Consider the following 27,781-nt stretch of genomic DNA (forward strand, 5'->3'; position numbering starts at 1 on the left):
GATCCGTCTGTGTCAGTTATTTGGTGACAGATTGGTGTGTCCGGGCCTTAAGACTTGTTTTGTATTCCTATTTTTGAAAATAAAGTATTTACTCAGCATTTGAGTCCTTTACCTTGTGTATCCAAGTTCGTGACATGTACATGGCCAAGGTATTGGTGTTCTCCATGAGAAATCTAGATAGGAAGGAAAGATTCTCTAACTCCTACTGATTACTGAAAGCAGTTGTTGTGTGTATATCATGGAGATATTGGTGCAGTAGACCAATAGAATATTCCTTCAAAATATAATATATTCAATGTGTTCTCTATTTTGTTAGATTGTACACTGAATATCTTTTAGTTGTGCACTGCGTAAAGCTATTTGACAACATCATCTTGGGCTCTTGGAACATTTGGCCACATATAAAACATAACTAACAGATTCATCAAAAAACTAAACAAATCCATGGCTTTTATCTGATAACTATGGAAATGTTGATCCTCCTTCCTCTCCACCCTCATCTTTTGACTTCTTATCTCTCTTATCTCGACTGCACTCCTATCACTCTTTCTTCTCTCACTTGACCTTCACCATCTCTTCTTGTCTTCCTTAAATATCGCTGTTTACCTCTCTCCCTTCCTCTTCTTCCTCTCCCCCTCCTCCTCCCCCCTCTCTCCATCCAGAGGTAACACATCCCAGGCCACCGGCGCCATCTCCGGGGAACGAAGCACCTAATGGAAACCTGGCGTCTTGCCACATACTGTAAATACCGAACAATTGATGGACAGCGCAGAGCGAGAGAGGGGAGAGGACGGATGGAGGGGAGGGGAGGGAGGAGTGCTGAGGAGATGAGGAGATAGGCCGGAAGCTGACCAGCCAACCAGAACGCCCCATTGGAGGCTCAGAGAGAAATTAAATGAAATAAAAAGTACAGTGAGTTGAAAGCCACAGTGAAACGGCTTGTAGAGAAATGGAGTTAACAGGTGAAGTGATACAGGAAGAATACACAAGACAATATACAAACAGTGTTGTTGCTGTACAGTAGAAAGCATTTAATGCACAGGCTAAATTCAATGGCTTCAATGAACTGTAATAACAGAGACTGGACATCTAGGGTTAATGACAACTGAGCAGTGGCGAACCATGTCTATCACAACTGGACCTTCTGTAGACACACACACACCCCCCGCCCCCCCCGGCGTTATAATGTCCGTCTTTTCACTGAATTGTCGTCTTGAAAAGGGTACTCACAACAATTCCGCAACAACTTCATCTTCACCTGTTGCACTTGTCATTTCAACGTTAAAAACAATAAAACGGCATGAATTGCTTCGTCGCATTAGATCCTCTGTCTCGAGCCAGTTAACTAGCGGGCCTTCTAGAGCACCCTGGAACCGAGGGGAACTCTGAAAGAATACGCCCATTGGCTACAAATCAATATCTGATTGGTTGATCAAACTGTCAGTCCAAACGTACGCTCTCATTCAGTGCAACGGCCAGGGCATTCAATCAAGGATGTAGAATACCTTGGTGAAGGATATTCTACCCAGAGACCCAGAACAAGATCTGATTGGTTGCTTTCTTTTCTAACACAAAACCACTGAAATGCGTAGTGCATGGTCCGAGAAGGACAAACAAATCAACAACACAGATACGATTCTCATTTATTCATTTTATAACATTTTATTTATATAATTAAATCGATTTTTTGTTTATTTTATCTGAGTGTTCCAGGGTATTCTCTGAATACCTTGAAGGCCCTGACGGTTCGCCACTGCAACTGAGTGAACTCATACTGTCGATGGGGACTGTGTGATACTGTTGACAGCTTGGGAACACACCATAGACTTTGAGCTGATATTTTTGTTTTAAATGAATATGACATGACTACTTTTAGCTGCATTACCCTTCATTAAACTGCAGAATGAAAATGAATGTGGCTGGAGTGTTTCAAATAATCCCAAATCTGTTATTGTACACCTTGCTCATGTACCGAGTTGCTTTTTAAAGCTATTTCATTTTCGACTCCACATTGTGTGTATTGTAATTAACACAGGAGATGCATCTTAAGCCAACTAAACAATAGGATTGGGATGTGTCATGGATGCATTACTTCTTATGACCAGCAGGGGGCGACTCCATCGGTCACAAAAAATGTCTGATTGTATAGAGGTGTATGAAAAATTACCCTATATTCCGTATTTGATTTATTACCAAAGTAATTGTATTAACATTTGTTGCTAGTTCTTTTTTAACACAGTTTGGTTTTCATTTGGTTAATTATGTTCCAATTTAGAGTAAAACAAATACTGTAAAGCAGTGCATACTTTAGGGGCGTGGCTTTGTGATTGACAGGTCCCTATAACCACAATTTCGGGATTGGGTGTTGATCGTGATTTTGTTTAGAACTTTATCGATTCTCGCAGTTTGTGATAAGTTCATGAAAGCTAATTATAACATTTTGGTAACGGATTCAATGTTTCTTAGTATTTGTATACATCCTCTGGTTAATTTTGGTTCAAAATAAAGATGATGATCAAAAAATTGAAAACTTGAGGACTCAAAATCACATTCTACTAACCAATGTTACATCACGGTGACTTCATCTTTGTAGATATGTCCGTAGTCAATAAACCATGCAGCATGACAACTGGTAGTGAAAAGGAGGGCTTGTACAGAAGTATTCACATGTCAAACTTTACCCAGGGTTACGGCCCGTCCACACGGCGGTGTGCTTTGAAGCTTCAACGCTTCTTCCCATTCCCTTTGAATGGGGTGACGTCACGATTTGCCGAACTGCATTGTGGTTCCGTTGCTTCGCGTTGCTCGCTTCAAAAGTTGAGCAATGTTCAACTTTTGAAGCTTCGTCTGAAGCGTCAGCCAATCAAATCATATGCCAGTACAAGCTCTAGCCAATCAAACCGCGTGCTTGTGTGTCCGGGGTGGGAGATTCATGTGATTGGTTGTTGGTCAAGTATCAGACACGCCCACCGGCAAGCTTCAACGCACGGCAGGACGCTGCCTTATAGACCTATGCTTTATGTGGTAAGTAGGGTGGATAATGCGGTAGAAAAATTCCTATAATTTGTAGCCAAACTGAAGGGAGTAAACCCCACTCATCAGGTGTAGAACATAAAAAAACTTATGCTTAGAATGACCTTTACTCAGACGGTGCAATCTGACCAAGATTGAGCTGTTTGGGGGCTTTAAAAAAGGCCTCTTTCCTCTGTGTTTACCGACAACATCCTCAAACCTGCCAATCATCCTCCTTTTCCTCGGAGGAAGCAGATGTGCAACACAACGCTGTAAAGTCTCATCTTGCCCCTATTTGTTGCATTCTTTGGTTAAGTCGCTGCAGACGTAATGGAGTCATTGTAAGAAATAACAATATAAAGGATTAATTGCAAGGTGCTTTTTGTCAAGAATGAAGCGCCTGTGGAATTAGAAGGCAATGTTTTGACTCACACCTCGCTGTGCGGCGTTTTCCCCCCGTCTTTACCTCCCTTCCTTTTGGTACGAGACCCAGTTATTATCTTTTACTGTTGTTTTCTGAACTTTACAAGGGGCCTCTCAGGCTCTGGCCCTTTGATGGGGTTGAAAGGAGGGTGTGGGGGACTTCTCAGACAAAAAAAAAACCCAAAGGAGACGAAGAGTACGTTTAAAAGGACGAATAAATGGGCTTGTGATACAGCTGCCAAATGAAAATATTAAAGCCAGACTGCGGAGTAAAAGATGATTGTAATGCTGGGTAAACAAGAAAGAAGTCAAAAGGTGGACGAAGGTCTTGTCGCAAAACAAACAAAGGATTGGACTCCCAATTTATTTACATATAAATCTAATATAAGTCCAGCGGTGTAATGTGCACAACTCAAATCTCTAGATACGTGATCTGAGGAGGTTTCAGAGGAACTCGAGGCGTGTATTCATCCGGCACCACTGGAAGTTTCTTATATAAAATGGATTAGAAACAAATGTTTGCACTCATGTGGATATAATCAAGTCCGGGGCTCTGCGGCTGCCCTTTCAGCTCAGCTGCTCTAGGGGGATAGAAAAAAAAATCCGAACTCAAACTCACTTCTCTCTCTTGTTTCCAGGAACCGGCCGCAAGGACTGAACGTCTCTGGGTGAGCTCAGTGCAGAGTGTTGCAGAGAGACGAGGGGGAAGAGGGGGGGGGGATAGGAAGGACATTTCTTCTTCTCCTCTTTCTCTTTTTTTGGCAGGAACCGTCAGCGACCCGATCTGCTTTCAATTACCGGTGGAGGATGATGTTAGCCCTCTTCCTGTCCGTTATGTCTTGCACATGCAAACTCCAAAACATCCTGGAGTCTCACCACTGTCCTCTCATCCCTCCCCTCCTCCCTCCCTCCCTCCCTCTCCCAGTATAGTGATTCATCTTCATTGCAGTGGAGGGTAAAATGGCCACAGGGTCATTTCCACTCTTCCTCAGCCTGACCCCCATCTTTTAAGTGCTGGTAATTCTGTGGTCAGCTGTCCAAAAAAGGGGTTTTCTGAACGTGGAAGGAAGCTGCTGTTGATTAGCTTGTAGTTGTTCTTGTGGTCGTAAGAAGTAGTGATGCTGGACGGGTTATAAACTGGTTTTCTGCCTTAAATGAAGCAAAGTGGGATGTAAACCAGTCTGCTTCTTCGCAGGGCCATCGCAAGGTTGAACGCAACTGAAACCCAACTAATGCTGATTAGAAACCAAGGCTTCGATTCAGATTGTGTCATTAAGGTTGATGTCATAAACAAGCCAGCCAGGCCTATTCATGCTTTTTTTTTAGTCCAGGACATGTACCACACTAAAAAGTAACCAAATATAACTTTTTCATATTCAGCTGAATAATTCATTCACCTTTTGGACGTGTTCCTTTAAAATGTCTTAACACAAAACTGGCTCCAAATCAAAAATCCTGACATATTTCAGCTGCTGTAGGTTTCTATCAAATTAAGATCTCAAATGTGTTCTCATCACGTTTCAGTGAACCATGCTGCAGGCTAAAAAATACAAATATATTTTCTAAAACTTTGAACACCCTGTCTTTGGATTTAAGTTGAGTGTACACCATTAACATCTTAAGACTGTTTAATTCTTATTTAATCATTTATACCATAAATATTCAGTCTTATTTCCTGTCTGATTCTTTTACTGCGATGTACTTTGTGATGACTACTCCAGGAGGTGCTAATAAACTTGAATTACTTCTTTTGACCAGCTGGATTTCTTTTACGCCTTTTGCCGTACTTAACACAAAACCCAGACTCGCTTTGGCAAGATTCAGGATCTATATCTGGAAGGCGTCTGGGATTTAATCTTCCAATTATATGTATTTTTCTTCTATTTCCAGGCTAAATTAAGTGCAGACAGTCTTTAAATCACAATGTTGTTTCACGGGAACATATCCAAGTAGTTTAAGAACTTTTTCTTCATTTCAAATTGTAGTACCACGGACAACATTTAGCTGTTTTGCTTTAATTCCTGTTGCAAAAAAGACTGGTAGTGGCACTTTCTGATGGCACTGGAACTAGTGTCGGCAGAGTTTGCAATGTGAATGGCACTCTTTGACCAAATGAGTGTTAGCGACTTGGTTCAGCTTTACTCATCTAATAAGGAAGCACAAGTTCCCTTAGCATCAATATAAGGACATAAGGAGATTTTTGTTTCCATGGCATAACGAAATAAAGTCATGTGGTTGGTTTTCTGACTAGTTTCAAAAACATAAAGTACGAATGAGTGAGATGGACAAAAAGTAAGCATTGATGGAGAGGTTTCAGTACCTTGGGGACATCGATGGCGACCTCCCTCATGGCGCTTGGCTTCACAACAGTCATGGCCCACTGGAGGTCCTGCAGAGTGACCGTCACCGTGCCCTTCAGCTGCTGGTCCGACTGATGGTAGGAACCACCAAGTGCTCGCCTCAGTGCATGCAAACCTGTAGGATAAAGGTTTGTTAGCGAAGGAAAAAAACGTGTTAATTTGAACTTTTCTCAATGAAGTCGTGCGTCACCAAGATAAAAAAGATATGCCAATAGACCAAAATGTTGCTCAAATACGAACAAAAACAAGAAAGTAAGTAATACCATGGCAGAGTCTTAACCAAGGTTAGAAATGTTGTTGTTGTTTATTAAAAGACATCCAAGTCCACGTATTAAAACAGAATTTAGAAAACAGAACCCTATAATTTGAGGCATGAAGAAGGAAATTAAACGGGTGTTTGTTTTCCTTAAGAAGCAACGTTAGTGTCGTTGTGGCTTTAGGGTTTACATTCCAAAACCACATGCATCCAGTCCAACTCTTTACCCAAAACATTCAGGCTCGTACACGCCGAGATGATACACGCCTAGCAAATGCAAATCTCAGAATGAACACTAATTCCCCTTTTGATCGCCAAAATAATTGGCCTTGCATTATTGTGGAGAAAAGAGAGTAGGCCGAAGGGAAGGGAAGTGTAATTGAAGTCTTAAGGTTTGAATAGCCTCTGTTCCCAGAGCCTCCAGCATGTGCACAAAAAGAAGACAGCAACACAAACACTGATGCATCAATATAAAAAAAAAGCTTTTGTGTTGCCTTGAAAACGAGGTCATAGCAGATAGATGTGAGGGAGAAAGCTCAGTGAACAGACAGCTGAGTGAAGAGTGAATAGAGCCGAGTACAGACATATCACACATATGTCTTACAAGACACAAAAGAAAGATTGTATTTATTTCACAGGAAGAGTTATACAACATTCTCTTCATCACACCAATAAAGCTGTCAAGTTTATGTCAGGCATTGAGGGCTCTAAAAGTAAAAACAACCTATTCCTTTTCTTTATTAATAAGGTTGGCAGTGACGGCCAGTTTGAGCACTTCCAAAGCTTTGATTGACATTAAACTCCTCTGGTTATATCACCTGAACAAAAGACTCGTTATTTCATTAAGAGTCTGTAAAAACAGAGTGAAATGAACAACAAAACGCCCAATCACCAAGCTTAGAGTGATGTTTCGTGCTATGCTAAGTGCAAGCTAAAGCTAAAAACGTTGTGGAAAACACCTAGCTGTTTAAATCATTTCACTTTTGGATTATGGGTGAAATTTGATGAATTTGGCAAATCTTCCCAATGACAAATATTGCACATTTGCACCAGGTCTGCATAGCTGAAGAGGGTTCTTGTTTGTGTTAGATAAGGGCTCATCATCAGTGCACAATTCCTCAGAAATCAGGTTGAAATACTGAAGCGATGGCTTTATAAAAACCTTTAGTATTCTTGTCGGGGAAATATTTTCCAAGGCCCATAACTCATGCTGTCCTGACTGAGCACCCGCACCTGTAACCTTGGCTGCTGTGCTCTCAGTGTTTTGTCTCCCTGCTCCTGCCAGTTGGCTTCAGCTGATAGTGTTATCATTCTATCTTGTTATGCACAATGTTGATTATTCTCTCTGAACTAAACACACGGGTCTGGGGTAGAGTTCTTCAGAATTGACGTGGCAACTCTACCGTGAAGTCATAACCTCTGACTCTTGGTCTTGTTTTGTGAATTCTCCGGCCAAAGCTCCAAATAAACCCATCAGTGTTTGACATCAAAGCTCCAGCTCTCCCCGTGTCTCCTTTGAGTCGGTGACTCCTCCTGCATTGCTACACAGAAGTTTCCCCCACAATTCTCAACATTGTCCAGAAGATTCAAGTCTTTCTATGTTAAGGAACATTGAGGATATCATTCAAAGTACAACAGCGACTCCTCTGACTTCCCAATTTGATTCTCTCTCACTGGAGATCAGCCTTAAAATGCTTCTTGGTCTTATATTGTTGGACGGCAAGCAGTTGTGGTCAAGGGTCAATCTAAAATAAAGCCATAATTGCTGCAGGAACTTCCTTTTCACCTTCTAGTCTTTCACAGTCTGTCAGAAGATTTAAATGAATGCCCTTCCCGTCATAGGACTTCTGTTCCAACAACCACTTGAGATGATATCTCTGTCAGAGAGGAAATGAAGGCTGATTAAGGACCTTTCTCTGCAGCTTGTCCTCAGCATAGGATGTTATTTCAGATCAGGACAGTTTGAGAAATTCCCTCAATGAAAGGGTTTCCAAAATCATAGCAGAAGTCTAACATGCTGGTCATGGTAGAAACACAGTAGGCAAACAATTGCAACTTTACTGACAGAATCAGTCAAGTTACCGGGGAACATTGCCAATCTCTTTCTGCTTGTAATTTCCTCCAATTCACATTACAGAGAAACAGGCTCTGCTGGTTGCAATATTGCATGCAATCACGACTTAATAGGCAGGGAAGAATGTGTGAGAAAACGACTACAATGCCGAAAAGGCCATGTGTGCGTCAGCTGGCATCCAGCTGTGCAGATTGACCATGTACAGGTGGGAGGACAGGTCTTCTGTGAGTGGATTACACTACATTTGGACAATGATTAGTAGTTACAGAACCTGCCCACAACCACGTTTCCAACCCCAGTGTTGGGTAACAGCGTATTAGACACACAACCCTTCCCGACGCACATGTGCACACATCACACAGACGCACACACAGAGACTTTTGGCTTCCTCTTCTGAGTTAAAGGGGGGAGGAGGTGGCGAGGGCTGGAGGGGAACGGACGTGGTCCAGGGCTCGGGGCCAGGGAGCAGACGAGAGGGGATTTACGATCAGACTGCATCCTGTTTATATTTTCCAGGACCTGTACGACTAGGCGAGGCACAGACGGAGAAGAAGAGGAGAAACACAATTAATGCGAGCAGGTTTGTCTTCAAGATGTGGTCAATGTGTTCCCCAGTCCCGGCCCCCCTGGTGCAAGATGTCTTTTTCGAGCTCCTTCACTCTCTCTTCCACCCACCCGCCTTCTGACTCTGGATCCCCAGAGGTTTAAACATCCCAATCGTTCCACCTGGCTGCTGCTGCCTCAGCTCTTCATCTGCGTTAAAGCTTCGGACCGGCGCTGCACAAAAACATCTGGTCTGAGTGGAAGGGACAAGGCAAGACAAGACAGGATGTGGAAGGAAGCTGGGGCGAGGAGGGAGATGAGGAGGGAGAAGAGGAGGGAGATGAGGAGGGAGATGAGGAGGAAGAAGAGGAGGGAGAAGAGGAGGAAGAAGAGGAGGGAGGTGAGGAGGGAGATGAGGAGGGAGAAGAGGAGGGAGGTGAGGAGGGAGGTGAGGAGGGGAGATGAGGAGCCACAACACCATGTGCACAAACCCCAAACCATCAGGCCTGCCCTGTGAAGGTGGAGGATCCTTCAGGGAGTGAGAGTCAGACCTGAGAGTGTGTTCGGATCATGAAGGACACCCACAAGGGGATAACCCTTCAGCATGCTTATCCATTATGCTTTTATACAGGATTACTCATTTTACATAAAGATGTTAAGGGTCTGTTAAAGGGGCCCCATTATACTTTTGGGGGTTTTGCTTTTCCTGTAGTGTGTTATATACGTTTTTGTGCATGTGAATGGTCTGTGGGTTTCTCTCCCACACACTCCACACACCTGACAGAAACGCCTCCATTGGACTCCTTTGTTAACTTCTGTAACATAGTGACATCACTATGAAACGCTAGCACTTCTATTGGCTAGCGCTCCAACACATTGTATGTGACAGGTTAAGGGCGGGACATCTCTAAGCGGTTGACCAACCACAACAGAGCCGGCCAGCTAACCAGTCAGAGCAGACTGGGCTCTGGTTTCAGACAGAGGGTGAAAAGAGGTGCTGTTTAAGGGACATCAAAGACGTAAAATATACTAAACACAACTACACACACAAAGAAAGTCATAAAAAGTGTAATTATAAATTAAATGTAAGATTTAATCACTAATGCTGCACCAAGCGCCATTTTCGATTATATTTAAAAAAAGAATAAAAGTAAAAAGTCTACATTAACTTCTCCAAAAACACATAAGAAAAAGGTTGAGCATTGATAGGTCTTCTGCAGCGTTGATATATGAAGTATTATTAGAGTAAAAGCTTAGTGGCTTTTTTCCATAACACATTTGGAGCTACTGCAGACTCAACATATCTGCAAAAGTTGTATTTCTTGATTCAATCAAAAGTTGGATAATAATTGATAGCAGTGTGAGTAGACAGAAAGCTTAAAGGGGCTCGTCAATAAGGCTGAATACAAGTCCTGGAGGCGGAAAATGCAGCTGACAAATGTTTAATAAATATTTCACGGAGAATCAACTGAAGAGTGAGTGAAGCACTTTCTCCAGCAGTCATGAGAAGCCTTGCAGAGGAACAGAATGGGGTTCACAAGCCGCAGAGCTCCGAGTGCAGCCTGAACCCGGAGGGCAGCGGAAACTCCATTCAACGACGTGACTTTAACGTTTTTGCTTCAGGGATCCTCTCTCTCCTGACTGCTCTTGGCCGACTCCGAGCACACATTTGGTTTAGTTATGAAAACATCCGATGGAAAGGGAGGAGAAAGAGAACAAAAAGAGACAACACAATTTAATCTGAACCTTATGTGGACTCATTTTCTTCTACTCCTTTTTTTTTGTTGCAATCCTTCTCTATCCAGAATGCTTCAAATGTGCCGAGATCTAGTGGGAATTGAGAGAAGCAGGGGCCCCCTAAATGTACAAGAATGCACATTTGCAAAACCTCACAGCAGGGCCTAAACTAGATATGGAAGAGAGAGTTAAAGCTGGCCAGGGAGAAGAGGGGGGTGGACAGTTTGTGTTGTTTTTTTAACAGGAATGGTCATACTTTAAATATGTTGGTCCGAAACACTGAACTCTAGACCTTCTCTCTGGGGGTCCCCTCTACTAAAGAATCAAACCCTTTAATACTAAACATTATACTTGGAGATACTTCATGGTGTGATGATACCACACGTAATGTCAACGCATCACATGAACCCTCATATTCTGACAGGCTTTGATGCAGATTCAGTTTCAACCGGCATCAAATCGTCCTCAAATCAATTTATCATGGACCAAGCCTGGGAGAATAGCTGGGAGCTGTGTCTGTCGGACAGCCTTAGAAATCAGAGAAGGTGCCCCAGTCATTATGGGGCCATTCTCATTTAGTATTACCCTTTCCCAACCCATCAGGATACAGGAGCCCAACAGAGGGATATATTGTTACTACAACACAACACCTCGTCTGAGGATGTCCAAAACTAATCCTCAGGATAGGGACCAAGCAACAAAATAACTAAACAAAAGGGAGGCAAAAGTAGGGACTGCAGTTTCAGTGAATAACATGTCAGTATGCGAGAGGAGTGCAACAGTATCCTTTGTAAAAAAAAGTAAAAAAAGGTTGGTATTGTTTCACATTTGGCCAATGCATGTTACCTCCAAAGAGATTTTCTTGGTATAGAACTAAATATGAACGGCAGTATTGTGTTGATGCTGTGGTTGGAAAGAGGCTTTCTAAATTCTGTCCAAACCTTTCAGCCACAGCAGATCCACAGTAGAGACTGGACGATGAATCGCCCTGGAAAATATGGACAATTGTCAGACTGATATACGGGCATCTCGGAAAAAACAACGATATGTCTCCATTAGATTGACCACCTTTTGTTAAGACAGCAAATCAAACATTGATGAATACACGTATGATAATGTTCTTATGTTGACAAAACAAAGAAACGGCTCTCAAACACTGACATTGGCTCCAAAAGTACAGTTTCGTTCAAGCTATAAACCAAACAAAGGCTTTTCTTTGAATAGGTATACAAAACCGTTTGGACACTGCCCTGTATTGTGTGCACGGTGCAGCTGGATCATCAAGTTTTATGTTTGCATCTGCAAGTCAACTCAAGAGACCTCCGCTTCCAAAATAAAAAGGATGAAATGACGGAGGTTAGAAGAAAACTTCAAAAAGGGGAAAACCTCACAAAGCTCCATTGTCAGAGACAGCGGATCATCATGAGGAAGGTGTGTGAGGAGAAATCTGCACTTCAATGCATTCCACTTTTCAACAGGGAAGAATTAGGAGTGTGTGTAGCTTAATGTTGCATTGTGTAGCGCTGTGTTTAAACACCCTCCTGCGACACTGCCCTCAGATGAATTGAGAAATACTTTGGGCATTACACCATCACAAAACCACAGGAACGTTTTCATTACTCGCCGGGGCTTCCGGAGCACTCTCCGCACCTGTATTTACAAAACCCAACATCTGTTCCCGGAGCTGAAACACCGCAATAATATGTGCTCTTAAAGTGCACATACACACATATGGATATGACAAAGACTAATACACAAGCTCACACACTCCAAACATGCAGGAAACGTGTGCAAGCATACACACACACACACACACAGCTGTCACTGGGTAAAGGTAAGTGCTGGGGTTAAGGAGTACAAGCAGCACATTTCCGGATTTTATAAACAGAGGCCTCAAATAAACTTCACATGCTGATCCGACTGATATTTATGTGACTTGTCCTGAAATTCCTGCAGAGTCTTTAAAAGGACAAACGAGTTGGAAAAAGCGCTTTATAAGGCAAGGCGTCCGCTGTAAACATCAGCGAGCATTCGGCAGTGTTTGGCCCATTTAGTCTCCTACTGCAGAATTTATGTCAAACACACAAAACTCATTTTTGCCGCCGCTTTTCTTCTCAATGCAGAAAGTATTTATCTTTAGAGGATTGAAGAGTGTTAGCCAAATCACTTTGCACAATTACCCGGTAAATCATTTCGGCCGTTTAGTCTAACTCGGAGAAGCGGTTGTTAAATATTGAGCCTGATCTTCGCCGCCAAACCAAAAGAGCTTTCGGCTGACAAAGTGCAGAGTTGTGTGTTTATTATTCCACATAATCAATTTGACTGGCCCTTATTTTGATCCAGTGGGCTTCCCCTGTTTAGAGAGGCTTGTAAACAGTGCGCCCGGATGTGGCACAAACCAAACAAGCACGCACACGCATACACACTGGGACAAACGTGCGCCCTCACACACACACACACACATTTAGCACTGTTTAGACTGTGGAAGTGAGTCATCTGCTTGCACCGGGATCAGTGGAACGCCAACAGGACGACAAAGAGACGCCCAGAGTCTGCGAGGCTCCAGCAGACCACATGAGAGCTTCCAACGCCACACGAAACACCTCGAGGGCCTCGTTATTGAAGAGATGTTTTGTATAATCTGTGCCGAGCTGGGAACCGGGTCAATGTAACGTTTGGGGAAGTAAGATCAGAAGAAATGAGCTCCTATGTGGTTATATCAGAGGAAGTCTCTCAGAGATAATAAATATGAATACAACACCTTCAGCTGGCTGTCTCCTTATGGTTTGAATCAGCACGTCGCAGGTTTACTCTGCTTCTATACAAACTATAGGTTCACACAAGTGTAGGTCTTTCTAAAATCTGATCTGAATCTGATAATTCTAACAAATGGACTTTAAAATGTTTGGCTAACTGTTTTTAGGTAAGCCAAACATTGGTGGGGTTGCAAATAACAACACAATAGCATTCACGCCAGTTTCTTAAAGTCTAAGGTAATGCCTTTAAATATTCTGACAATCAAAGATTATCTCCATATATATTTAAAACGCTGAAAATAGCATTTATCTGCCATTTTTGTAATATGTTTTATTTCTCTGCCATTTTTTAATGATAACAAAATACTTAAAGACTAAGACATTATCAAATAGTTAATTAAATGCTTCAATGTGATTAAATGATTGGTAATATATTGTTAGCTATGCCTTTTCCTTGTGAAATAGCGTTGTACAGAATAGTTGTCTTTTAAAAGTTGTATAAAGATATAAAAGGCCACATGTTCAGAGTTTATTAGGTCACATTTCCACTACAGCGTGCCGTGCCCGTATTTGGTTGTGTTTCCACTAGGCGTAGTTCCGGCTAGCGGGTACCTTTTCACAGTTTTCTGCTAAACTAGAGAGAGAATCGCTGGCAAGGGGGCTACAACAAAATGAACATATTTGACCGTGATTTAATTGTAATTCACGTTTCAAAATGATGCCGAAGTAACAACATACTGATACCGGTTAGTAAAAACCATGAATTAATGCTTTGACAAGTCTGCAGACAGACGGCAGGCGAAAAAGCTTTTAAAATGCGTGTTTTCTGAATGGAGCTTGGCTAAGCTAACGTTATATATGCTCCGACCGTCCACACTCACAACAACGGCCTACAGACATAAATAAACCAGCGACTGTATTCGCCATGACACAGGCAGTCTGTGGTTTGTACTTGTTTAACTTTTGTCTAGTTTCTGAACAGATATGAGGAGTTGTGAGCTCTGAGTGCTAAGAGCTAACGTTGGTTTTGTGTTTCGCATTGAAGATGACGTCACGGCTCCGCCTACACTGCGTTACTATAGTTACTGCCCCAGCTACTAAACTGTAATGGAAACGCAGCATAAAGTGAGCCGGGCCTAACAAGGCCTAACTATACCGTACTAAGCCGAGCGAAGCCCTGGCCTTCAGTGGAAAAGCGCCATTAGTGAAGATGTTGGGCTTTGCTCAGCTTTTATGCTGAACTTGGTTTATGAAATTGCAAAATAAAAACATGATTGTATATCAATTAGCTTTGCAGACCTGCACCATACAATCAAATATGGAGTAAGCATTTAAAGTCAATTTCATAGTGGAGAATCAAAAATATTTCTCAGATGTTTTTTCATAACTTGCTGCATCATTAGCCCTTTACCTGAAAAGCAACATAATCGGAAAGCTCTACTGCTAACAAACAAATAAAACCTGACTGTGACGATGTCCAGTAGCAGAGTGCGTGCCGCCACATGTCTGACAGAGCGCAGTCACAATGACGAGGAGCTGCATCAGAGACACAGGAAGGCCGTCAGAAAGCTTTATAAACAGAGTTACTGGCGTGCAGGCTGTACATTTTTCTGCTGTGACTAACAGAGTCCAGCACATCATCTTAATGTGTACATAAATCTGTCAACCTGCAGAAAGCATGATGAAAGCCATGTCCACTTCACACACGGTAACTGAGACAGATGAAGTTCAGAGGAGGAGGAGGAGGAGGAGGAGGAGGAGGAGGAGGAGGAGGAGGAGGAGGAGGAGGAGGAGGAGGAGGAGGAGGAGGAGGAGGAGGAGGAGGGAGTCTTAAACAAGTTGAGCATCGAGATACGTGATTTGATTGTTACGAGGACTTTTAAAGAGGACATATTAGCCTTTGCAGACCATTGACATGCACACAAACCTATATTTTTCAAGGTTTCAAGGCTTTTATTGTCATGTGTACATAGCTATAGTGTAGTTATGACAATGAAAATCTTAGGTCACAGACTCCTCCAACAGTGCAACACAATAAAACAGACGACATAGTGTAAGTAAATCAAATCAAATAGAAACAGAATATGATAGGAACTGTGCAGAGTAGTCTACAGTAATTAGAATATTGATGATATATGAGAAACAGATGAATGTTATGTATGTTCTTTCAAAATAAATATACGACACTTCAGGAAAGGGAAAACCCCAAAAAGCCTCTTTGAAATGCTGACATCGATTCAAATATGGTATAATAAAATGAGTATCTCTATCTGCCGTCACGCTGACACTTACCCCTCGCAGCTGAGCCTAACCCCCCAGCGGCATAACATGTTCTCAGTAGAGGCCTTCCTTTGAGGTTACTACAGTTCATCGTCTGAACCTTCTGCAGCAGTGATTCAATCTAATCATACACTTTGAGTTTTGAGATGAAAAACTACACTGCCAACACGTTTAATACGGCAACTATGTATTCACTAAACATTATCAAACCAATCAGACGTTATATTCAGAGGGCATCTAGCGCGGCGGTTTCAAAATCTAAATTTCAACAAAAAGTTCTGCTACACAAAAGTATTTTTGACTTTATTAGAAAATCTTGTCAAATACTTTGGAAAAATGTACTCCACGGGACGGAAAAAGTAAACAATACGAGAACGTCTGTGACATTTCTTTGGTGGGGTGATGAGAGGGAATAAGAAGGCTTAAGAAATGTAGGAAAATATTTACCTAAACAAAACAGTAGGCTTACTTTTTCAGACATTACCTAACTTGTGTGTAAAAGACTAGCTTTACCTCTTTAGGCAAAACCACTCTTTGATTGAATTTCTATCAACAGGCGTGTGGCGCAGTGGCCTAGTGTGTTGGTGTTCGGATCAGGGGAGCCCAGGTTCAAACCCCACTGCAGTCAGCATGTCGTTGTGTCCCTGACGGCCTGTCTACACTACAGCTTCAAAAAAAGCTTGGAGCTGGGCGTGTCTGAAGCTCGACCAACAACCAATCACATGAATCTCCAGCCCCTGACACACAAGCAGCGGTTTGATTGGCTAGAGCTTGTACTGGCATATGATTTGATTGGCTGACGCTTCCACCGAAAGCTTCAGAAGCTTCAAAAGTTGAACATTGCTCAACTTTTGCAGCCTGAAACGCCAGGAAAGCTCCGCTCTGCTTCCCACAATGCAGTTCGGCGAAAAGTGACGTCACCCCATTCAAAGTGAATGGGCAGACGCGTTGGAAACCGTTTTTGAAGCTGTCGAAGCTGTAGTGTGGACGGGCCGTGAGACACGTCACCCCAAATTGCTCCTGTGGGGATTGTCCACAGTACTGAGTATGTAAGTCGCTTTGGATAAAAGCGTCGAACATGTTATTTTAAGTACTTAAATAAATGTAGGGAAGATTTTAAGCTTCATGACACACGTCTTTTTGTCTTTTACACAACCTAACATTCAATTCAATGTATGGACACTAGCTGTGAAACTAAAGTAGCTTTTTTTAATTAGATAATTAAAAACTGTGGTTTATTCATTTTTACAGCAAAGTGATCTATACAGATGTACCGTAAACAGGATGTCACATTCTTAAGCCACATTCCTGTGTTTTCCTCTCCAGCTTTAAAACCCTACCTTGGAGGATCAACCTGGATCCCCTCGCTCAGTGCACATGATGTGAAGCGCAGATCTTCTAAATAATTTGTGCGCTCAGCAGAGGCTTCCAGGGGATTTGAGGAGCCCTGAATGAAACAGACTTTAATAGATCTTGAAGGAGTGTGCATTACATTACGTTCTAAACCGGCCGATCCGTGATCAACTGTAATTAAGTTCTGATTATGTAAAACATCTGTCGGCAAGAAGTTGTGTCTGGAGGCTCCGTACAACTCAGAGAGGACAAACAAAACTTCCTGAATGACATCAAACTTTCCATGCACATAGGAAGAAAAACACGCAAAGAAAAGCCACTGCTTTCCTCCAGAGATGAAACCATTATTGAAATGCTCTCAGATCTATAAGCAGGTTGGTATTGTACTAAATGCAGGATGTGAAACCCTACATTCGTCTCGTGTGTGCGTGCATCAGAAGTCTTTTTGTGCGCATGCTTCTCTGCAGCTGTGCAGGGTTTGTATCTATGTGCGTGACCCTAGTGTGTAGCAGCCGTCGCATTTATCTCCCCCCCCCCCCCCTATTATTATTTTTCAGGAAGCGGTGCGTCGGAGCGTACGTTCCCCCAGCCGCTCATTGTTACCTGAGAAGGAAACAACTGCAGTTCCTACTCGACGTGTCAGTGTGCCTCTTCAGCTTTCCTCTCAATGCAGGCAGAGCAGGAAACAACAGATATCAACTTCTGTGTGTGTGTGTGTGTGTGGCAGTGTGGTGTGGTGTGGTGGTGTGTGTGGCAGTGTGTGTGCGTGTGTGTGTGTGTGTGTGTGTGTGTGTGTGTGTGTGTGTGTGTGTGTGTGTGGTGTGGGTGTGTGGGTGTGTGGGGTGTGTGTCTGTGTGTGATGGTGTATGTGTGTGTGTGGCAGTATGTGTGTGTGGTGTGTGTGTGTGTATGGCGGTGTGTGTGGGTGTGTGTGTATGTGTATGTGGCGGTGTGTGTGTGTGTGTGGTGGTATGTGTGTGGTGGTGTGTGTGTGTGTGTGTGTGTGTGGCGGTATGTGTGTGTGTGGCAGTGTGTGTGGCGGTGTGTGTGTGGCGGTGTTTGTGTGGCGGTGTGTCTGTGTGTGTGTGTGTGTATGTGTGTGTGTGTGTGTGTGGCTGTTTGGCGGTGTATGTGTGTGTGGTGGTGTGCGTGTGTGTGGCAGTGTGTGTGGCGGTGTGTCTGTGTGTGTGTGTGTATGTGGCTGTGTGTGTGTGTGTGTGTGTGTGTGTGTGTGTGTGGTGTGTGGTGTGTGTGTGGTGGTGGTAGTGGTGTGGGGGATGTTGTGGTGGGTGGTGTGTGGGGTGTGTGTGTGAGAGGTGGTGTGTGTGTGTGTGTGTGTCTGTGTGTGGCGGTGTATGTGTGTGTGTATCTGTGTGTGACGGTGTGTGTGTGTGTGTGGTGGGCGGTGTGTGTGTGTGTGTGGGGTGGCGGTGTGTGGTGTGTGCGGTGTTGGTGTGTGGTGTGTGTGTGTGGTGGCGGTGTGGTGTGTGTGTGGTGTGTAGGTGGTGGTGGCGTGTTTGTATGTGTGTGTGTGTGGTGGTGTGTGTGCGCGGCGGTGTATGTGTGTGTGGCGGTGTGTGGTGTGTGACGGTGTGTGTGTGTGGCGGTGTGTGTGTGGGGTTTTGCGGTGTGTATGTGTGGCGGTGTGTGTGTGTGTGTGTGTGTGTGGCGGTGTATGTGTGTGTGTGGCGGTGTGTGTGTGGCGGTGTGTGGCGTGTGTGTGTGGCGTTGTGTGTGTGTGTGGGTGGTGTGGTTTGTGTGTTGGGTGGTTGGTGTTGTGTGGCTGTGTGTTTTCGGTTTGGTGTGTGTGTGTGTGTTGTGTGGCGGTGTGTGGTGTGTGTCCTGTTTATGTGAAGGCCATACATTGTGCGGTAGTTATAAGGATGGTGATGCCAGGTGGATCCTTACACATAAGTCAATTTGAATATTATGAATGATATGTAAATGTCCTGTCCACCAATCAGAGTAAAGTCTAATGAAGCTTGGCATGATACAAGTAAAGCAAACGGTGACATATCTTAAGCTTGCATTAACCAAAGCCTACCTACCCAAAACAATTGTAACTTTAAGACAAGGGAACCGGATGTGAATGATTAGCGTCTTATCTTCGAGTTGCAAGACGTATTTCTGTGGAAAATGCATCATTTAGTAAGTTCAGTTTAGTTACTGATAATCACAGTATTGTTAAACTGAGCATTACTGTTGTTGTATGCCACATGTTATTTAATGAATAGGTTTGTAGCATGAACACTGAAAGCTTTACTACCTATCCTTCCTGATGAGAGTGCGGAAGTACGAACACATCTTTTTTATTATGTTGTTTTAATTGTTTTTTATTGTTTTTGTTGTTTTGTTTCACCCTTTTTAATTTTGTAGCACTTTGAGTTTTGTTTACGCAAATGAAAAGTGCGCTTATAAATAAAATATATTATTATTATTACCTACATCCTTTGACTAATCTCAAGCTAACAGTCAAGCTTGTTTCTTTAGCAGAGACACGTAGCGTAACATATATCATACATAGAGTATAGGCCAGGGGTGTAACGGTATCCGTATTCGTCCCGTATTCGTCCCGTACAGTCACGGTTCGGCACACGCAGTCACACGACGAATACGCCTTTTTTTTACGAGTGGGAAAAAAGTGTCATTCAGGGCAGTATCCACTACACTATATATAATCCAGGGGGCGGTATTGCGCCTAAAAGCTGTTTGCCAGCCGCCCTTAAACAACACATGAAGAAAACACAACAACAAAACGAACAAAATACAAGAAAAAGAAAAGTTAGTATGGCGATTTCAGATAACACACAGGAGCTAGAACCCACCTGCTTCTTTTAAATCAGCTGTGTGGGAACATTTCGGGTTCCCTGTGGACTACAATAACGATGAAGTGCGAGTGGTGGATCGGACGAGTGGTGGATCGGACGAGGACGGTGTGTCGGCGTTGTTAGACAGCGGTGCGGTATGCTAATGAAACACTAGCCAAACATGCTTAATCATATCAGAAGGCATCAGCCAGATTTGCCAATCACCGGAGCCCGGCAAAAGACAGCTGCAGTTCAACAGCTGATCCCCGCTGTTTTTAAGAAGCCAATAGACATGAAAGTTAAAAGAGAGTGACCAACATAAATAACGGAAGCTTTTGGCATATGTTTTTCAACGACTTTGCGCTCTTGAAACACTTTCTTATTATTTATGTCATATTTTCAAGACATTCTTTTTAGCTTTACAGCTTGATGAAACCTTTTTGTTTGACATCAGCCATTATAGATAATATGGCCATCTGAGTGTACTGTGTATGGTTTGTTTTTAACTGTTTAATACAGTTAATTATTCAAAAAATAGTTGTTTTTTTTTAAAACTGAAACTTGCACTACTGTTCAAACATAAATAACAACAAACCTGCATTTGGGACTTTTTTTTTGCTTTTTCTTGTTGTACCGAACCGTGACCTCCAAACCGAGGTACGAACCGAACCGTGAGAACCGTTACACCCCTAATAGAGTATACACTTTCTTTTAAACCACTTCAAAACGTGTTCTGATATATTGTTCATCTAATGATAGTCTTTATTAATTGTATGTAAATGTTTCTAAAGGCTGTGGTAAGTATAGCTAAGATAGTAAACTAAATGGCTAGGTTAACAATTAGGTGTTAGACTGCTCATGCTAATATCCTAGAAAGACATTTACTGTGTGAATAAAACCAGACTACAAGCAAGCTGCATTTCAAGTGGACGCCAACTCTGAAGCCTCTGAAGCTGTGTTTGTATTCCATTTCAGATTTCTCTCCTCAGTTTGTATTTCATCTGTGCTTTATGTCCACGTCGAACGAGCCGACAGAAAGAAACAAAGCATTAAATGCGATCTGATTCTGTTAGTTCTCCTGCGGCGTGCTTGCGAGGGCCTGTGTTTGTTTAGTGATTTGGGTTTGGAGGCTTTTGAGGGAAGTGAGCGGAGTGAATCAGGGTTTGGGGGAGGCTGTTGTCTCCCTCCGGGGCGCGAGGAGGTTTCTCAGAAAACACTGCCAGTCACGTCTGGCCCTTTGCGGACAGTAAATCACGCTCTCCGCCGGAGCGCTTCCGCACAGCAGCCTCCTCAGCTGGAAATGCAATATGCCACGTACCGAAGGCCTGAGACCACCCAGGAGGCGCACGGGGTCACACACAGAAAAACAAATGTGCGTGTGCTCGTTCAATCCCACACACACCCACAATCGAGCACATGCAGATACACACATACGTTATATAAGCTCAGGATGTGAGGTGGATCAGTTTGTAGCATCAGGGGTGAGGGGGCAAAGGAATTTCACAACAAGTGGTGGTTTCAGTGGTTTCTCTCACTGGGATCTGAACACCACAGAAACACACAACTTCCTTTATGGCAAATATCAAAGAGTGGCTGACCTTCTGTGTAGCAGGCATGTCAGACTCTCCGAGAAAACATCGAAAATACTGTTAAAAACTAATTTAGGAAGAGATAAGTCACCAGGGATTGTGGTTTGGGTTAAAAGCAGAGGTTGAGTCAGATGTACCTAAAGCTCATTAACAAACTGTTGTTGGTACGCAGTTTGCTCGTTGGTTGGCGTCCACGAGTCAAACCGAACTACTAAAAGATGATGAGCCTCTTCGGGCCAGCTGACATGTGCGGCTTTGTTTTGGTTTCCTAAATGATGTTGGTTTCGGGAAGAGGAAAATCATTAAAAAGAACAGAACAACTGGTCAAAGTAGCTGTGGATGTTCTTGGTTGGTGCGGTATTTTTATGATATGGATTTTTGGACTTTCTCAGGATCTATAGCTGCATTTCTGGGAAGAGAAATGTTTGCCTTTGCAGGACATGTTGTACATCATGAAGAGAGAGGACACAAGGTGGCAGACCACATTCAGACGGCCATAAAGGTGCCAGGAGAGGGAAACATGTTTTTTCCTCAGCATTTTGACTTCCTGTATGACAGTAGGAGAGTGTTTACTTGCCTGCTTCTTTGCTAACAGCTGCGAGGTCCGCTCCTACGTATCCATGGGCAGCGTCGGCCAGCTGCGTCACCTCCTCGCTGGTGGCATTGCACGGCACGAAGCTCAGCTGCTTCTGCAGAATATCTGCACGCTCGGCAGCAGTAGGAACTCCCACCTGCCATTGTGAAATGAATAGAACAAGAAATTGTATTACAGACATTGGTATTCAAACTGAAATTGTAGTGGTACTCAATATGAACCCTGAGGAACCCCAAACCATGAATGAATGGAGTACAGCACTTCTCAGAGCTTTACAGAGACATTTTCAGTAGGTCTGATTGTTAATTTCATATTGTGAAAAAGCAAACTGTTGCTATTACTATTTATTTTCACCAGATGAATTCACTATAAACAAACAGTAGGGTGTTAAAGGTCACATATTATGCAAAATCCACTTATTCATGTCTCTTCTACATCAACATGTGTCCCCTCTTCTTCATGTCTCTTCTACATCAACATGTGTCCCCTCTTCTTCATGTCTCTTCTACATCAACATGTGTCCCCTCTGTGTAAAGAGACTCTGAAAGTTTCAGGAACAAAGATTCTCTCTCTTTTCGTCCTGATCCATTTCTATAAAAACCTGTCTGAAAATGAGCTGATCAGATTTTGGCCACTTTATGATGTCATAACGATGTTTTGACTTGTGTAACCATTAGCCAATCACCAACCAAGGTACCCCCCCCCCCTTATCACCTGAATCTCCTCCTAGAGCACCATTGAGTTCTTTGTAACCAAATGTCTCTCAGAGGGGCGTGGGGAGGGGCTCCTTATTTTCATCTAAAGTAACAGACAGAGAATCAGCACTTTGGAAACAGAGCTGAAACAGAGGGGATTATGGGTAATGCTGCAATGATCTGTTTGGTGTTTGGAGCCAAACACTTCAAAGACATGTTCTGTATATATCTGAGACCTATAATATATTTATGAAAAACAGTATAATAGGGGACCTTTAAATGAGCACACGTGGCTAGTTGTGGGTTATAACTGAAGATTAAGCTACATTTGCAATACAGGACCTTCTTTTGATTCCCCCACAGGCTGTAGTTTTACGCACCTCCAGCTCCTTGTCGAAGCGTCCTGGGCGGCGCAGGGCGGGGTCGATGGCATGGGGCCGGTTTGTGGCCCCCAGAACTATCAGCTGACCTGAGTGACCCTCCTACAAGAACAGGAAAAAGATCACAAATCAGTTTTGTCCTAGAAAATGTGACGTTGGGCTGTGCATTCCTTAAGACAAAGTACAAACAACAGTGCATTACTATTTGAGGCATCAAGGTTAGTTTACCAAGACATTTAACAAAATCATACAGTAAGCCTACAGTATGACCTTGGTCAGGGTTACACTAGGAATCTCCCGGTAAACTTGTATTTACTATAACCGTGAATATTGATACTGTGGTCGATTCATTCATACATACACAGTAATACACAGTATGTATTACCATTGAAGTTCAGGTGTGCTTGTCCACTCAAAAAGCTTTGGTAGCGCTCAGACTTGTTTAAACACCATCAAAAGTGTTATGAAACAGATGATGGATGCGGTCTGGTATATTTCACACAAACACTGCCAAATCTGCTGTGCTGGCTGAGATATACACCAGGAAATGACATGCAAATTGTAGCTTGGAGTCATCGATATCAACTGTCTAGGAGCTAAGAGAACTTGGGTCTAACTTGATGACCAAGCATGTGTGGCTTTATCCAGTCGATTTCCATAAGCACAGCCTCAGAGAACATCTGCCCTCGGCCCGATGTTAAACCTGTGTTTCTCGGGGTGGTCTGCATGCAACATGAGAAATATTTGTTCCACCTTTCGACACCGCAGGGAGAATTGAAACAAAAATAAATTACAGTGCGAGAAAGAATGCAGAGGAGCAGGAAGTGCTTTATCCACATTTCCAAAACCAATCAGTGCTGGTGACCTTGGATCATCTGTGTGTGTGTGTGTGTGTGTGTGTGTGTGTGTGTGTGTGTGTGTGTGTGTGTGTGTGTGTGTGTGTGTGATATCACGATCATTCATGCACTGCGGTCATGGGGATGTACTTTGCCGATAAAGTTATGCCAAATTGGCAGGTCATGGCAACCTGAGGTGATTTATTTCCCAGGCTCCTGTTGGGCATGTGTGTGTGGGTGTGTATATGTGTGTGTGTGTGTACGTGTGTGTGCATGCGTGTATATGTGAAAGCGTGTGTGAATGTGTATGTGTGCGTGCGTGCGTGTGTGTGTGTGTGTGTGGGGAACCATCTTTTTTCTCATCATCAGGCACTGACAGAGCGCTTGGAGGACTAACAACACCCCAGAGAATCAACCCACAGTGTGTGAAGGCCGGCCAGCAGGCAGAGATGGCTTCTGCATGACGGTCTGCATTTCCACTGAGAGCATTTCCTGACAGAGCAGTCTGCTAGGAGCGCTGGGTTCTTCAGTCAAAGAACAAGCTTTGGTCAATGTGAAGCAGATCTCCAGAGAAAGGAAAATCTATAGTTCGTGCTATAACACTGGCTAAAGTAGACAAAAAGAAACACATAGAAGGAAGTGGCCATCACTACTTAGTGTATAACGTATATATTAAGTGGAAACAAGTTGTTTATTTATAAATTAGTTGACTCAGATAAGTTACCTTTAGGTGGGAGGTGCAGGTTTAAATGGAGTAATGAAAAGAAATATACAAAGAAAGGCATGAGAACACATTTAAACAATGTTGCATTGTACTTCCGGAGCATAGAGCTTGTTTCATAATCTGAATGTACTGAACGTGTCATTTTGTAACTCAAATATGGATTTTTTTTTTTAAGATATCACGGGAGTGCAGGGCTCATCAAAAATAAGTGGTCAATCGCAGGAGGGTCAAAAAGGAAACTCACTGAACCAATCCCGTCCATCAGAGTCAGCAGAGAAGCAACGACTCGTTTCTCTACCTCGTTCTGCGCTCCGTCTCTCTTCGGACACAGAGCGTCCAGCTCATCGATGAAGATTATCGCAGGTTGTCTGGAAATCAAATGAAAATGTGAGAAAAGCTGCCAACAAGACTGTAAAATGCAAAATCACAAGCTGATCATGAAGACTTTATTTTAGGTGCAGAGCTTTGAATCATAAATCAAATGTCATTGCTGGTCTTGCTCTTTGAATGTGTTTAATATTTGGTGTGAGCACATTTATCTTTAGCTATTCTTTATTAGGTAACACCTTACAATACGACTACCCTTTTAAAGGGTTTACGAATAGTTTGTCATTATTTTATTAATTAGGTTGTGAACACTTTATAAATCCTTAATAAGCTTTTATAAGACATGAGATAAACAGGGCAACTGTGACCGGTTGCTTGCCAAATAGTGAGCCCTCATTTATCTGTACTGCTAAGTCTTATTAGAAATGGTGATTTGTTTCACACTTTACAAGGCTCCCTTTTGACAACGATACATTTTAGTAACTCGTAAATAAATGGTCATAAGAGATGCCAATAAACATCAAGATGGATGGGGGGGAATCAACTCCGTGAACAACAGATACCAAGGATGCTGGCTGATGAAGAAGACGAAGTAAGCTAGGTAGCCAATATAAGACTTAGCAGTACAGATAAATGTGGGCTCACTATTTGGCAAGATTACTAAGTCTTATATTGGCTACCGAGCTTACTTCGTCTTCTTCATCAGCCAGCATCCTTGGTATCTGTTGCTCACTGAGTTGATTCTCGCTAAGTAGCCAATATAAGGCTTAGTCATCTTGCCAAATAGTGAGCCTGTGTTGATGTAAGAACTAATAACTTATAAATGGTTCTTAATGATTAATAAAGTGTTTACAACCTAATTCATAACCTAATTATAAACCCTTTATGAATCCTTTATAAGGGTAGTCTTATTGTAAAGTGGTACCGTTTATTATTGGTGTACTGCAGTTAATATACGGTAAGTATTGTGGCTTCATTTGCTACTTTATTGCACAAGAGAAATTATTACTCTATCAGTGGTGTTACAAGTAGTTGATTTCTTACAAATACGATACAAAAGAAACACGTTTAAAGACAGCGGTGAACAAAAAGAAAGCATTAGGGTGTTTGGTATATATAGAAAACACACTATGATAGAGGTAATGATGGGATTAGCCGTTTAAAACGTTACCTCTGAGACGCCTCAGTGAATATCTGCCTTAGCCTTGCCTCCGTTTCACCATAAAATCTGCGAAGACATGAAACAACATCATTATTGAATCTGGATGACTATACAGTTCCATCCCTTTGGATCATGTGCACAGTGGTTTGCATTACAATTCAAATTCATTCAGTGATACTTGAGCAATTTGACCGTACTTGCTAACAATTTCGGGGCCGTTGATGACCGTCATGTGAGCTCCAATCTCATTGGCTATGGCTCGTGCAATCATAGTCTTCCCGGTGCCTGGGGGACCGTATAGTAAGACTCCACGGGGAGGTGGGATACCTGCAGAGAAAGCAGCCTGCAATTAAATCTTGTTTTAAGTTAAAGTAAGACCCAGTTGAAATCCTGCTTTACTGAAGATATTCTATTTTTCAGAGCTATTGTCATATTTGTATTCTACTTACTTTTTTGTACATTTCCTTTTTTTTCATTAATCTATACTTTCTCCTTTTTACAAATGATTCCTTTTATTGTGATTATGCATGCACCATTTTAAGTTTGAAAATGTCCTCATTATACACCAAAGCAAACTCCTTGTTTGTATGAAAGTACTTTAAACCTGATGCTGATTCTGAAACACGTACCATATTTGGAGAATAACTCTGGATGTTTCAGAGGAAGCTCGATGGTCTCTCTGATGACGTCCAGCTGGCTGCTGAGCCCTCCAATCATGCAGTATTTGATCTTTGACCTTTGAGCTTCAGCATCCGGGTCCTCCTGCCCTGCTCGGTCTCTGAAGCTGACTTTAGTGGAACAGGAGAGGCAGTAGAAGGTGTCCGAACTCTGAGCTCCACCAGGGGGAGCTATGAGGACACTATCAGCCTGCTGTGAGCTCTCCAGACTGTAAGACCCCTCTGCAGGAGAATCATGGGAGGACGGGGTGCAGGGAGCAGTGGAGGGGGAGAGGGGGGGAGGAGAGGTGGAGGAGGTGGGCAGGTCGTCGTGGGGTGCTGGCTGCAGGACCCGACTCTCCATTTGAGCTCGGGGCCCCGTCAGAGCCGTTATCGTCCACAGTGAGCAGGCTGAGCTGCAGGGAGAGGTCGGCTGAGGTGGAGTCCAGCACTGAGTCCATCACGGAGGACTCCTCTGGGTCAGGGGGGGGTCCTGAGGGGGGAGATGGTCTGTGGAGGGAGACTCCATCCTCCCCTCTTACGGTGTCCACCCGGAGATTGCATGAACGGCCGAAGTAGGTCAAGGGGACGACATTTCCTGGCAGGAGGATGTTCCCAACTGGGACAAGACGGACAAACCAGTAGAGTTATTCCACCCAAAAACTGAACGGAGACATCAATTCAAAACCAGGACACAATATTCATTTTTCGCCAAATTGGGAAAATGTACAGGTTTCATAGCCGTCAAAATTCAGAATCAAATTGTAGGTTCCCAATGATTTACGACATATCACAAATCACGTAATAGTGTGAAAAAGAGACTTACCCAGAGACCTCAGTAAGAAGTTCTTGAACTCATCTGTCTCTAGTGTCTCGTCTTTTGACCTGAAAGAAAGTTATAGGCATGTGAGAATTAACCATTAAGACATTTGTAATGATTTTAACCTTTATAAATTACAGATTATAAAACAATAAATATGTCATATCATGTTAAATAAAAACAGATTTGTGTGGATGAAGAGTGTTACAAATATATGTATTTTGTGGTTAAATGCAATCCGGACAATACTAATTATTATTATTTGAAAGTTTTGCTTATGAACTGCAGTTAGGACATTTCCCCAGCAGATGGCAGCATTTACCTGAGATGCACAACATAAAGCTGTGTGATACAAACTAAAGGCATTTTCAGAGGTATGGAATTATGGTTGATACT

General features: G+C 42.9%; 1 protein-coding gene across 1 annotated transcript in view; it reads right to left on the reverse strand.

The window, feature by feature from the left end:
* The window catches only part of spata5 (spermatogenesis associated 5), a 49,144-nt gene that overhangs the window by 18,687 nt on the left and 2,676 nt on the right, over window positions 1-27,781 (reverse strand). Inside the window, 9 exon segments of the mRNA XM_034199443.1 lie at window positions 5,756-5,910; window positions 21,768-21,921; window positions 22,861-22,962; window positions 24,665-24,788; window positions 25,919-25,975; window positions 26,107-26,236; window positions 26,539-26,848; window positions 26,850-27,184; window positions 27,392-27,450. Coding sequence (XP_034055334.1) covers window positions 5,756-5,910; window positions 21,768-21,921; window positions 22,861-22,962; window positions 24,665-24,788; window positions 25,919-25,975; window positions 26,107-26,236; window positions 26,539-26,848; window positions 26,850-27,184; window positions 27,392-27,450 — 1,426 coding nt within the window.

Source organism: Gymnodraco acuticeps, unplaced genomic scaffold, assembly GCF_902827175.1.
Source record: "Gymnodraco acuticeps unplaced genomic scaffold, fGymAcu1.1, whole genome shotgun sequence".
NCBI classification, from domain to species: Eukaryota; Metazoa; Chordata; class Actinopteri; order Perciformes; family Bathydraconidae; genus Gymnodraco; species Gymnodraco acuticeps.